This window comes from Dipodomys merriami, unplaced genomic scaffold (genome assembly GCF_024711535.1).
Source record: "Dipodomys merriami isolate MVZ:Mamm:240054 unplaced genomic scaffold, mDipMer1.0.p SCAF_35, whole genome shotgun sequence".
NCBI classification, from domain to species: Eukaryota; Metazoa; Chordata; class Mammalia; order Rodentia; family Heteromyidae; genus Dipodomys; species Dipodomys merriami.
Window position 1 is genome coordinate 9,011,342 of NW_027205048.1, and position 13,899 is coordinate 9,025,240.

Genomic DNA, 13,899 nt, shown 5'->3' on the forward strand with positions numbered 1-13,899 from the left:
GCGCCCTGCCGCGGAGTGTCAGACAAGCCTGTCGCCATGCGCTCTCACCTCAGAGTCAATATTATCTCAGATGGGCACAATAGACTGGAATGAAAAGCTAATATTGAACCAATGCAGTCCCTGCCCGCGCGCAGCGGCGATGCCACCCTTTGTTGGGTTTTCCTGGGCGAGGGGAGCCGCTGGCCGCCCGGCTAAGCGAAGGGCGGGCGGCGGCTGGTCGTTGGGTTTAGCCTCTTCCAGCCCCTGCGGGTGTGGAGACGAGAGGGGCTTTAGAGGCTTTGGAGGCCCAGGCCTCTCGGGCCCTACACTCGGCCTTTCCTCCGATTGTCAGCCCCATGGCCATCTGGGGGAATCTGGGCCCGCACAGCACTCCCTCCGTTCCTGATGCCCGTGTATGGGGACGGGGGTGGGGGAGGGCTGGTCCAGTGTGCCCAGTCTGTGGGTGTAAAAGGCCCTTAACATCCAAGTGGGTAAATCAGAGGGTAAATCAGTGGGTAAAGCAAGAGGCCGATGGCTGCGGAGCTTACACGAGCTCCAGGACGGGGAGGCCAGCGTGGAACAGCTGAGGTCTTTGGCCAGCATGTATGTTTTTTGGGAGGTGGGGGCCGTGTGAGACCCTCTATGGGCCCCTTGGGACTCTTCCACCCCTTGAACACCCTTAATGTATCCACAGCCCCCTGGGCACAGACCAGGCAGAACTCGAAGAGGAGCGCACAGCTCGGACTGTGCTCCCTTTCCTTCCTCCAAGGTTGCAGGGCCAATCAGAGTCACCTACACTAGTGACTTTGGGGACCTTAGGCGCCCCGAGTCTCCTCCGCAGCTTACCACCCCGCTGCAGCACGTGCGGGCTGCACTGTGCCCGCCAGGCCTGCACCCTACGTGCGGTTCCACAGTTGGAAAACGGCTAAGTTCGGAGGCAAGGGCTGAAGTCCAGGCAAAAGCGGCCTGGAGGACAAGTTGGCAGTGGACAGCTTTAAAATGACCAGGGAAGGCCTCGGGGAGCCCTGGGCTGTCGGGGCTGGAGGCCCAGATTTGAGGGGCACAGCGCTGTCCTCACCTCTTCAGGACAGTCCCGGGGCAAGCATGCCCTTTCCCTCTGCTCCTGCCTCCCTGTCTGCGGGACCGCGGTCCGTCTCCCCTTACCTGCCCTCACTTGCTCGTCGGCTTTCATTTGAAAGCAGCCGAGGAACTGACGCTAAACCCTAAACCCGGGAGTCCTGTGCGGGCTGTCTAGCCGAGTGCGGGATTCAGGAGGGAAACGTGAGGGGAGGGCGACCCCCGGAGACCCAGATGCTCACAGGCTCCGCCAACACCGAGGGGACGGCAGCGATCCCGAGTCTCCCCACCTCCAGATAGCTCTTCACACCACCCGGGTTTCCAGCAAACCCCGAGGATTGCACTGACCCCCCCCTCAGGGGAGGGGAGGGGAGGGAACCGGAGGAACCGACTGTGCGCCCCTTTGCCCCACAGGTGCCCTGGGGCTACGGTGCCCCCTGGGCAGTAACTAAGGACCTACGGCCCTGGACGTCTTCCGCTGGCCTCAAGGGGCGCTAATCTAGCAGCGCTGCACCCCACTACCCCAGCTCCTCCCCACCCCCCACCCCACCCTGCCCCAGTCGGACCCGGGGGTCTCTCAGTGTCACTGTGCTGGGGGGAGGGGGAATCTGAGAGCTGCAGCCGTCCTGCCTCTGGCGGCCCGTTTCGTAGAGCAGAACCCCGTCCCCCACTTCTCCCCTCTTCCCTGCCCCCTCCCCTCTTCAAGGAAGCCCGACTCCCGGGGCGAAGCTGGTGAACGCTCCGTCGAGGTGACGGGGCCGGGAGTGGTTTCGCGGCGTCCTCTCTCCTCTACAACCACCCGTCCGGCACTTCCGCCTCCAATAGCCTGGGTGGCCGATTCGGAGGTCTAGGCAATGGGGACCCCCCCCGCCCCGCCTCCGGGCGCGCGGGCTGGGGGCTCGGAGGACACCTCGCCCGCGCGTCCCCGCCACTAGGCGCCGCTGCGCGCACACCGATGACAGCCCGGCCGCCGCGCCGGCCGGGCTCCGGGCCTCGGGACCGAAAGAGATCTGCCGCGATCGTTTAAAAAAAAAGAAAAGATTTTTTTAAAGACACGATTTCCACTTTTCCGAGTTCACCGAGGCTCTACGCATTCGGTGAGTCCCGAGCGCCTGGAGAATCACCGTGGACTCCAGAACGAATTAACCCGCCAGCGAGCGGCCTCCCCAATCGCACGCCCCAGACACGGAACCTGGGACCTGGGACCGGGAAGGGCTCACCGGTTCCCGTTGTGGGAGATCGCTGCGCCAACCCAGGTCGGTAGGCCTCACCACACCGGGACAGGCACCGCATAGCATAACTGAAATGGGTTGATGAACGCGCCCCGGGCAGGCTCATGGACTCTCCCACCAAGGTAAACAAACAAACAAACAAACCCTTTTCATAGATGCGACAAGGCACAGTCCCGCAAGCAGGGACCTCGCCAGCCCCCACCACCCGTGTGGTGTGAAAGCCCTGCACTCACCCCCAGACTGGCGGCCTAACACCAAAGCCAGTGACCCACCGAGAGCCGCCGTTTGCTCCTCTGAGCTGGGGCAGGGGCCTTAGAGGAAACACAGAGCAGATGGTTATCAGAGATCCGCAGAAATCTCTGCCCTTTTGGTGCCTGGTGAGAGGAATCCAGGCCTCTCTCATCCCAACACCTCCTGAAGGAAGTTCATGGCCTTTAGGCAAACACAGGGAGCACTGCTGGAGCGAGAGATCAATATTAGTTCCTTTGCACAGCTTCTTCATTCACAGAACAGGAGGCCCGGCCAGTAGCCGTGGCCTTGGGGAGATAATATTAATGGCCACAGTGACAGGAGCCGACTTTTATGAACGTTCTTTATGTGCCAGACACTGTCTGAACACTTTGCTTATCTCTGCCAACAATCCCAAGGGCCAAGATACTATTATTCATTTCCCATCTGAAGGAAAACAGAGGCACAGAGAGGTTAAGTAACTAACCTACAGCCACATAGTTAACCTGTGAACGCAAGTCTCTTGGGGGGGGGGGATACAGGGATATTAAGATATAATTGCATATAGCAAAATTCACACTTTGTACTGTACATTTCTTTGAGTCTTGAAAACCACAGTTGTGTAAGTACAGTCACAATCAGAGAGCAGAACAGCTCTATCATAGTCTTTCCCCTACCAAACAAACGGCAGCAACAACAACAAAATCTCAGCGTCCTTGCTCACCACTACCCTCCACTGCTTCCCAGACAGCACTTGGCTATATTTTTACACACAACAAAATGAGGTCCGGAGAGTCCAAGGTGTTGCTTAAAGCCAATCAGTGACAGATTTGGGATTAGAACTTCCCAAGTGTCTGCTAGTCTGGCTGCCAGTCCAGTGTAGATCCATAAGTGTACACAGCCAGGCCTTCCAGACCCAAAGTGATTTGGAGGGACACACCCAGCCAAGGGAAGAAGCCCCACGGTGTGGATATTTCACCGAACACCCATTCTTCTAGCAGCAGCTAAGAAACAAAGGGGGTCCACAAAGGCTGGAAGACACAAATGCAGTCCTAGGCAGCCCAGGGTCCAGAACTGAGATCCTAGTGCACTGGTGAGCCTCGGCTGGCCAGAGCGGTTAATGAATTACTCTGCTAGTTAATTCTCCTACTTGTCAGGGCCAATGGCTCAGACCTTCCCGGGAGCCTTAGGTTGGGATGCATGGATTAGCATAATTACCCAGCTCCTCAGGAGGGCAGGCAAGTGGGCTTGAGGGACTGTGGGATTAAGAGTGGAGGAGAGATGCCCACCCTGCTACCTCCCAAAAGATGAGCACCAGAAGCCCCTCCTCCATTCTCACCCACCTGCTAGCCAGCCATATCCTTTGGGAGCAATCTTGACCCAGGAAAACGATGACCCTGGGAGGATGCCATCGCACTGAACAAATGTCCCTGCCTGGAGCAAGAGGCTGAGGCATCCTGTCTACAGCGTGTGTCCTGCTCCCTTGGGTTCCTCCCAATGCACCGAGGACTGAACACAGCTGAAGCACTCAAGGCTGACCATGGTACAAGAGGGGACATATCCTTACAAGACACACCACTGGGATCTCCCACAAGCTCATGGCCAAGACTAGATTTCTCCTGCCTTCAAGATCAGTGATTTTTACCCCTAGCCAAGACCATGAATTCTACCTGTGTGGGGAAAAGTGTGGGGGGAGCTAATTCTCGGTCTCAGGATCTGGAAGCTTTTAATGGTCCTGGTTTGGGGCCCTGGACTCTCCCCGCCCAGCATAGATGGCCAGTCTCCCCTCCAACCCTCTTGGTGGGGCACTCAGGGTCAGGAATCTGACTTGGGTATCTCCAGCTTCTGGTCCCCAGGGTTGATCCTTCCCTCCACTGGAACTTGCAGGCTGGGAGTAGTCAGAGATCTCCACCCTGCACACCCCCCAGAGGGCACAGTGAGGCCTCTGTCTCCACAGCTTGGTTTCGGGAGGGATTTCTGAGCAGATACAGTATTTTGGGAGTGGGGCAGGGAACTGCAGTCAGTGTGGAAGCAAGCATGAACTTTTCCCATTGAGAGGGCCAAAGTGAGGTTCGCATGTCCTATGTAAATGGATGTATGGGTATGTGTTCCAAAGGTTAAGGGCAACAACCAGGTGATTTCTGTGGGCTCTTAGTTCATCCGACTAGAGCCTCAACTCCATCAGAAAATACCTCTCCCAACTCTTCTGCCCAGGTTTGTCGACAAAACCTGAACATCCCTGGCTCACCAGCTCAACCTAGACCTAAAATAAAATCAATTAATTGGCATGACCAAAGATCCAGCAGTAGAGAAAGCCAGGCCAGCAGAGGAGACAGGAAGACAGGGGACCAAGCAGTTGGAGAGACCCAGGCACACATCCTCAGCACCAACCCCCTGGCTGACTTGGGGAGCCTTCTAGGCTCCCTCTGGGAGGATTCGGTTTTTTCTGTTCCAGATCGACATTTTCAGGGTCTCATGCTACCTAGTCACCAAACACAGATACTTCTGCTTCTGGAAGGTAAGTGACATGGGCCTAGGGAGTAATAAAGGACGCCAGAAAAAAATTTAAAACCATTCATTGTAAACGTGTAAAATACCTGCTGGTACTTCACTTTAGAAGAATGTAATTGGCAAAAGGGGGAAAAAAAAGGGAAAAAAAAGGAAAAAAAGAGGCGGCTGATGGATAGATAATAGATCTTTAACCACCAATAAACAGAGAGCAGCGCCAGCAGCCTGGGGGATGTGATCATAATTATGCCGCGGCGTGAGCCAATAGGGACGAGAGAACACGGCCCTAAAATCATCCCAAAACCGAAGGCGAGCTCGAAAATGCGGACATAGGACCAGAGACTCCATCCGCAGTTCCTGGGTTTGCAAAGCAAACTAATTTTGGGACCACAGATGTCAGAATAAGAAAAGAAATAATAATAGCAACAACAATGTGAAAAACCATGCCAACACTAATTATAAAGACAACAAAAACGATCATGCATGCACAGCATCGGCCCTTCCCCTCCCCTCCCCTGGGAGCCCCGTCCCACCCAAATATCTCAGAATGACCTCTCTTTTGGAGAAGGTGAGCACTTTTCAGACAGAAATAATCCGAGGCTGTGAGGCGCGCGCGGGTGCAAGTTGAAATCCCACCGGCCCGGCACGGTTGGGTCCCAACTTGGAAAACGAACCCCCAGTCCAGGCTAGGGCTCCACGGGCGTGGAGCCTGGGACCTCGGTCCTACACGTGGTTGGAGGAGAAGGAGGACAACCCCTCCTTGCACCCCCTGGCGCCTAGGAACCCCCCGGGAGTTTCGCTGGGGGTGGGGACTGGTCAAAGCACGCGGTGCCTTCAGCCCCACCACGCCCGCTTACCCTCGCGGTGCTCCGCCAGCCGTCTCAGCGACCCCAACGCGGGGCTGCGAGGAGCACGGCGGTGGAGATCTGAGTGCCAGAATCGGCGTGTCTGTCCATCCGTCCGTCTGTCTTCCCACCTCCGGCGGCGTAGCAGGCTTGGGATCCGAGGGGGGCGGGGGGCGCAACGAAGGCAGCGCGGGCGGGAACTCTGCAGGGACCGCGGTGCCCCGGAGGGAGTGGTGGTAAAGGAAGAGGCGGTGGCTGAGGGGGGAGGAGGAGAGGAGGAGGAGGAGGAGGAGGAGGAGGAGGAGGAGGAGGAGGAGGAGGAGGAGGAGGAGGAGGAGGAGGAGGAGGAGGAGGAGGAGGAGGAGGAGGAAGAAGAAGAAAAAGAAGAAGAAGGAGAAGAGGAGGAGGAGGAAAGGAAACGGGAGGAAGAGGAGGAGGCGAAAGAGGAGGAGAGCAGCCGCGGCGGGCGCCGAGGGAGCGAGTGAGCGCGGCGCCCAGCGCGGGGCGAAGGCGCGGCGAGGCCGGGCGGCGGGGCGGGCGGCGGCGGGGCGGGCGGCGGGAGGCACGGCCGGGGTAGCGGCGCCGACTCCGTTCCACTCTCGGCCCGGATCCAGGCCTCCGGGTTCCCAGGCGCTCGCCTCCCTCTGACGCACTTTAAAGAGTCTCCCCCCCTTCCACCTCAGGGCGAGTAATAGCGACCAATCATCAAGCCATTTACCAGGCTTCGGAGGAAGCTGTTTATGTGATCCCCGCACTAATTAGGCTCATGAACTAACAAATCGTTTGCACAACTTGTGAAGAAGCGAACACTTCCATGGATTGTCCTTGGACTTAGGGCGCCCTGCCCGCCTTTTGCAGAGGAGAGAAAACTTTTTTTTTGCCTCCCCCGAGAAACTTTCCCCCCCTCCTCCCCACCTCTGCCTCCAACCCCCCTTCCAACACTCCACGCCATCTCGCCAAAAAAAAATATTCCCCCAATCCACGCCTGCAAATTCTTCTGGAAGGATTTTTTTTCTCCCCTCTCTCCAGATTGGGCGAGTTTGGTGCAAGATTCCCGGGATCTTCGGCTTTGCCTTTCTTCCCCCTCCCCCCTCCTTTCCTCTTTCCTCTCCTTCCTTTCTTCCTGTCCTCCCCCCACCCCACCCCCCCCACACAAGAGCCCCCAATTCTCGTCGGTCCTCGCCGCGGGCAGCGGGCGGCGAAGGCAGCGCGCCGCGGTCGCCGGGAGCAGGGAGCCCAGGGCGCCCGCTCCGGGGCGCAGCATGTTCCAGCCGGCGCCCAAGCGCTGCTTCACCATCGAATCGCTGGTGGCCAAGGACAGTCCCCTGCCCGCCTCGCGCTCCGAGGACCCCATCCGTCCCGCGGCGCTCAGCTACGCCAACTCCAGCCCCATAAATCCGTTCCTCAACGGCTTCCACTCGGCCGCCGCCGCCGCCGCCGCCGCGGGCAGGGGCGTCTACTCCAACCCGGACTTGGTGTTCGCCGAGGCGGTCTCGCACCCGCCCAACCCCGCCGTGCCGGTGCACCCGGTGCCGCCGCCGCACGCCCTGGCCGCCCACCCCCTGCCCTCCTCGCACTCGCCACACCCCCTCTTCGCCTCGCAGCAGCGCGACCCGTCCACCTTCTACCCCTGGCTCATCCACCGCTACCGGTATCTGGGTCATCGCTTCCAAGGTACGTGCCACGTCGCGGGGGCCGCACCGCCACCGCATCCTCCCCTGCGCGCCCCGGCCTGCTCGGGTTGGGAGCGTGGCAAGGCCCGGGCGGAGGATCTTGCAGCTCTAGGGCCCGAGCGCGCGCGCGCAGCCCCCTGCTCGGGGCGGGGGGCGGGGGGGCCGGGAGGTGTTGGTCTCCAATCTCGGAAGCGGCCGGCCTCGCTGGGGGTGCTGGGCTGCCGGCCTCCCGGACCCCGGCCTCCGGGGCGCGAACGAGCGGGCCCCCGAGGGCGCTCCGGTCTGGGCAGCGCCGCGGGCCCGCCACTAGGGAGCCAGCCCGGAGTCCGCGGGGGTCCCCAGGCTTTCCTCTCTCTTTCGGCGGCGTCCCGGGCCGGCGGGCCGCGCTGGGTCCGAGGGGCGCCGCGGGAACGCGGCCGCGGGGCTCACCGTCCGCCCCGTTCAACTCTGTCCGGCCGCTCTCTCCGCAGCCCAGATCCCCCCCTAAGTCATCGGCCTTCGACCCTTTCGCAGGGGCCAGGGGACGTTTTGCGACCCCGAAAGGAAGTATTTCCTGCTCCCCGATTTTTGGAGACCTTGGAGAGGGGCCAGGACCGTGCGAGGAGGGAAAACAAACACCAACAAAGGAAAACCAACACTAATAATAATAATCATTAAGGGAAAAGAAAACCCACACCAAACCCCAGAGCCCGGCTCTCTCCCGCCACCGGCTTGGCTGGAGCCGCGCGGAGCGGCCGGGCGGGCGGGGAGGGACCCAGGCAGGTTCGGTCTGGTTTTTGTTTTTCTTTTCTTTTCAACATAAATGAGCCAGGTAGAGAGAGATGGGCCGGGAAGGCGGAAAGATCTGCTTGGATATCTTCTTACTATTTTTTTAAAAAGAAAATCATTTGCTTTTTCTCCCCGCTTTGAGTTAGGGCTAGGGAAGAAAGTTAAAACTCCAGAAAATAATTAGTTTACTGAACGGAATCCCGAGCCGCCGGGCCGGGGAGGCGTCCGTTCGCCACTCGGGAGCCCGTCCATCCATTAACCCTTGACTTGCCTGCGGGAGAGGAGAATCGGGTAGTTGTCGCCCCCCTCATTCCATTGTTAAAAGATAAACAACCCCCCCAAACCTTAGGACCTCATTCCTGCCCTGAGTTTGCCTCCATCCCCCCCCCCACCCCGGGTTGTCGGTTTATTTTTCTTTGTTTGGCTTTTTCCCCCCTCTTCCCCCCCCCCAATCGATTTCCTGCTCTAATAAGTGAATCCGAAACATTCTGGCTGTGCTCTCAAAGTTTAGGGGTCCCTTTCTCATTCCGTGCCAGCCACGCTATGGATCACCCCCATACACATACACACACACCCGGATCTGAAGCAAAGGGCATCATCTTCTGGGACGCGGACAGTTCTAGCGGGCACCCGAAACTCGGCGTCCCCCCCTCCGTCCCCTGGACTTTGATCACAGCTCTGTCCTCGTTCTCTGTAACCGGGGAACCCCAGAGCCGGGTCCTCCGAAGGCAGCGGCAGTAGAAGCCGGGCACACTCGCCATATTTCTGTCCCAGGCCGGCTGCCACGATCTGCCCTATTACCAGGGTCATTTGATAATAATAATAATAATAATAATAATAATAATAATAATAATAATAATAATAATAAGTCCCGGGGAACCGGCCCTCCGCCTCTCCACTGTGTGTGTTTGAGGGGGGTTGTCTCAAAGTTGCCCGCGAAGTTAGTAAGAGAGGGTTTTATTTTTGGGGTGGGGGACCGGCTCCCATCTCGCAGCCAGGACCTGTCACCTCTTCCCCGGCCCCAGCGCCAGCCTCGGTGGTGTGGAGACTCGCTACGTGAGGCAGCTACTTCTTGGGTGCCACACAGGTGGCCCGGGCCTGCCAGCTGGGCTTCGCGCGCCCAGGGAGGGCCACGGGGCCGGGCGGGTCGGGCAGCGCGAGCTAGGCGCCGCCCGGAGCGCTCAGCGGCCCCGGTCCGGCTCCGAAGAAGAAGCGCCCTGCGCTGGCGGCCGCGGCCTCCTAACGGCCCTTGTGCTGCCCCGACCCCCGCAGGGAACGACACGAGTCCCGAGAGTTTCCTTTTGCACAACGCGCTGGCCCGAAAACCCAAGCGGATCCGAACCGCCTTCTCGCCGTCCCAGCTCCTGCGGCTGGAACACGCCTTTGAGAAGAACCACTACGTGGTGGGCGCCGAGAGGAAGCAGCTGGCGCACAGCCTCAGCCTTACGGAAACTCAGGTGAGCGCGGCCCAGGAGCCCAGAGCAAGCGTCAGCCTCTCGCTCCAGACCTGGGGACCCAGGAGCCCGGCACCCAGCACCACCCACACCGGTGCGCAGCTCCAGCTTAGGGCAGGAGAGGGGCTTTGGCGAAGGGCCCCACGCACACGGCTCCACGACCGGGGCCCCGGTGTGTGACTTCCCAGGTGCCTAGCTTTGCGGAGCCTCCCCAGGAGGCTGTCTCGGCCCGCGTGGTGAGCTGCTCCTTCTGCTCACGGAGCCGGCCTGATCACCCCTAGTAAGACGCCCGGCACTTTTGGTGAGACCCCAATAGGGGTCCTGCAGGAGGCTAATTGCTGTCCGGCTGGTTGGGGAAAGAGGAAGTGGGTTAAAAGCAAGTTCTCGACGACTTTAAGGTCCTTGGCTTCCATCATCCGCCCCCAGTTACTCCCTTTAAGGAGAATGAGACAGCTCGAAGCTGGGGGGGGCAGGAACTCTGGGGGCGCACCCAGAAACTGAGCAATAAAGCCGGGAGGCTATGGAGAGGGCTCGCCTCAGGAGATCGGCCCCTCTGCGCTGCGAGGTCCCTCAGTGGGCCTGGTTTGGGGCTGGCCCCAGCATGGGGAGGGGGCGCAAGGCTACAGTAGCACCTACTGTAGAAGAAGCCAAAGGGCGGGGTCAAAGTTCTCAGCGCACAGTAACATTTTCTGGCAGATTGAGTTGTAACACTTTTCCTGGGAAGCGCAAAAAAGAAGAAAAAGGAAAAGGAAAAAAAGAAAAGGTCGAGGCTTTTGTTTTTAAAATGTTCTCCTCCACCCCACACCCCACACACACCCTTGACAAAAACCGTAGTGGGCCTCGCGGGCTAGTGCAGCAGGGAAGGCCAGGCTGATTTCTCCTGGACAGCCGAGGCAGCGGTGGTCTTTGTCCGCCTCGCTGCCCACTCTGCCTGAATTCTTTGTGTGCGTGTCAAGCCCTGAGCGCACCGACGCGCGCCTTGGGCGAGCGCCGGGGGGAGAATTGAACCGTCCTCCTCCTCAATTAGCAAACTCAAAGCAAATTAAACTCAGCCTTGTTCCCGCTCTGCTTTTTCGTGGGGCACTTTAAGGGACCGGGGGCATTCGGGGAGAGCAAGCCCGGACCCTGTGGCTGTCTTAAAGGAGGGAGTAGAGGGACCTGGGGGGGGGGGGAAGGCTAGGACCTGCTTGGATGGCTACGGTTTTAGCAAGGCTGGGGAATATAGACCAAGGAGTCCCCCCTCCCGCCCCCCAGACTAACTCATCTGTACCCCACTGCTGGCAAGGTTGGATATATTCCTGTCTTGTCTACTTGCTGAATGCAGACCCACCTCCCGACTTCCCGGTGGGCCATCTGGTTGCCACAGATTTAAACCTCCTTGCTGCCTAGACCTCTAGCAGTGGTTGTGGGGAGGCCAGGCTGCCGTTCCTGACTTGGTGAGGGGTCACTTTAACCCTGACCTGTTGTGGGGCTGAGGGAAATTGGGAGTTTCTCTCTGTGTCCCCTTCTTCTTCACTTTCTCTGGTTATTTCCGACCTATCCCACCCTTTGGGGAAGCTTTCACTTTGGAAGCCCCCTTTCCTAGCCCGAAAGGGACAGCAAGGCCGTGCCTGCGGGTCTGCGTACCTCACTGCCAACTGGCTTCCTCTGCCTCCACCTGACTCCTACACACCTGCGCCAGTCCCCACGGCCTCCACGGCTCCTGCAGACTAAGATCCTCTACCAGGGCCTCTGCCTGGCAGAGGAGGCGCTATATTTAGGCACTGTCAGACCAGCAGAAAATAGAAAGCACACTGCGCTTTTCTGAGAGGACGCTAGCCTGACAGAGGTCTTCCCTGTACTTCCTTGCTGGGGAAGTTAGGAGCGTTTCTTAATACTTCTTGTTTTACTGGCGTTCTCATACTTTTCAAGGCCTTTGCTCTCAGGGGAATGTGTGTGTTCTGGGCAGGGCCAGACCAGCAAGGGTTTAGTGCACTGTGGGACCCCAAGGCCCTGGGGGAAGGCCCTCTGGTAGGGCTTGGAAGAGCAAGGAACTGGGACATGGGCTTGAGCTTCCTACCCTCAGTCTCAGGGGCCTAAATCTGCTGGGGAGGCCGAGGGGCGGCAGGTCCTGTGGATATGCATCTGGGGGACTGGGCTTCCTCTCTCTTGCCCTGGGGTCTGATCTGGGGCTGGGTTCTAGCCCTTGGTGGGAGGGCGCCTTGAAGCATCTAATGTGGCCCCACCTGCTTCTCCCGCAGGTAAAAGTATGGTTTCAAAACCGGCGGACGAAGTTCAAAAGGCAGAAGCTAGAGGAAGAAGGCTCAGATTCACAACAAAAGAAAAAAGGGACGCACCACATTAATCGGTGGAGAATTGCCACCAAGCAAGCGAGTCCGGAGGAAATAGACGTGACCTCAGATGATTAAAAACACAAACCTAACCCCACAGAAATGGACAGCAACATGGAAAAGAAAAAGAAAACAGACTGGGAAAGAAGGGGAAGAAGGAAAAAAAATCCTACAAAACAAAAACCGCACACACATTGAGAAAGGGAGAGAGGATCTGAGGAGCGACTTTGTGCTTCGCAGACTTTGGACAGCGAGGGCGCTGGGTCCCAGTTGGAGACCAGGCAGGGATGGCGGAAGATGGAGACTCCTTCATCAACGTACAACCCTCGTCTAAAGAGGCAGCTGAGTGAGTGATTGAATGATTGAGTGAGTGAGGTAGAAGGAGGGAAGGGAGAGAGAGAGAGAGAGAGAGAGAGAGAGAGAGAGAGAGAGAGAGAGAGAGAGAGAGAGAGAGAGAGAGAGAGCTAGCCCAGTGTGGCAAAGCTGACCTCGCACTCTGACAAGGGGAGCTGTCAGTCAAATGCCAAACCAGGGAGACAAGATGATTGGCAGGTATTCCGTTTATCACAGTCCACTTAAAATATGATAATAATAATAATAATGTTTTTATACAAAAAATCCAACCCAACCAGGCACAGGACTTTTAATTTTGCACTTCTAAGTGTTCTTCCCCAATCTTAAAAAAATTAGTAATAACAAGTGAAATTCCATATCTAGCCCCATCCCACACCTGTTTCAAAAACTTGAATTGCATGTAGCAGTTGTTGGGTGAATGGTGTCTAAAAACAAATGAATTGTAATTTTATTTCCCCTTTCTTTTTTTTAAAGACAGGTTCTGTGTGTATTTTAATTTTAATTTTAATTTTGGAGAAACGTGCAGTCTGTAAACACTTTTTGATACCTTCTCTCATGTCAAAGTGATTGTGAAAGCTAAATGAAATAGGCTTGGAGATAGTGGTCCTCTTACAGAGAAACGGGGAACAGGATGGGGTCAGGGATGGGGGTGGTGTGGGAGGGTGTCCACAAGAAGAATCAGGACTTGTGCTGGGGGAGGAAAAAAAATCCTTCAAATTAATTATAATTCTTGGACAATCCCTTTCCCAACATTCTGAAGCTTAAAAAAATCATGAAATAAGCTTCTCCTTTTAGTGGTTGAAGAAATTGGCGGAGTTCAACCACTCACCATAATGATCTATTCAAAACTTACAATCTACCTATTGCAAAAGCTGAAGGACTGTAGTTAGCAAGGATAATGCTAGTGTGCCAAGGACACCGGCAAATTTTCAAGCAGAGTTTCTCTTCCAAGACCATAGACTTACTAAAGAGAGTGACAAATGCTTCCTTAATGTCTTCTATACCAGAATGTAAATATTTTTGTGTTTTGTGTTAATTTGTTAGAATTCTAACACACTATATACTTCCAAGAAGTATGTCAATGTCAATATTTTGTCAATAAAGATTTATCAATATGCCCTCAGAGTAGTTGTCTTGGGAAATTGAAGTCAATCTTTACTCCCCCCCCCCAAAAAAAAATCCCTGTAATTTGAGTGTGGTCTTTTGCCAACTAGGCTCAAGCAACCCCCTGATTTCCCACCCACAAAGGGTCCACAAACTGATGGCTTGGGGGGGTCATTTTAAAGAGAGATGAGAATGGAGAAGGTAGAAGATTAGGACAACTAAAGTCTTTTAGAAAAGGAAAGAGAAACGTTTTCCAAGCAGACCTTTGTCTGTTGGTGGCATGCCCTCTGAGGGAATTTGGTTTCAACTTTAGGTTAAAAATGCTTGCAGCTCCCTAATTCTGCCTT

At 56.7% G+C, this 13,899-nt stretch overlaps 1 protein-coding gene across 2 annotated transcripts; it reads left to right on the top strand.

Annotated features, from left to right (window-relative positions):
• The first annotated feature begins 6,453 nt into the window (after positions 1-6,453).
• Emx2 (empty spiracles homeobox 2) lies at positions 6,454-13,566 on the top strand. Of its 2 annotated transcripts, XM_069988110.1 has the most exons (3): positions 6,473-7,543; positions 9,583-9,767; positions 12,005-13,566. In XM_069988110.1, exons 1-3 carry the CDS (start codon positions 7,132-7,134, stop codon positions 12,170-12,172), a joined length of 765 nt encoding a protein of 254 aa, XP_069844211.1. In that variant the 5' UTR covers positions 6,473-7,131; the 3' UTR covers positions 12,173-13,566. The 2 variants fall into 2 exon arrangements, with proteins under 2 accessions (XP_069844212.1, XP_069844211.1); XM_069988111.1 differs by lacking the exon at positions 9,583-9,767 and having other exon boundaries at positions 6,454-7,543.
• Positions 13,567-13,899: the final 333 nt, after the last annotated feature.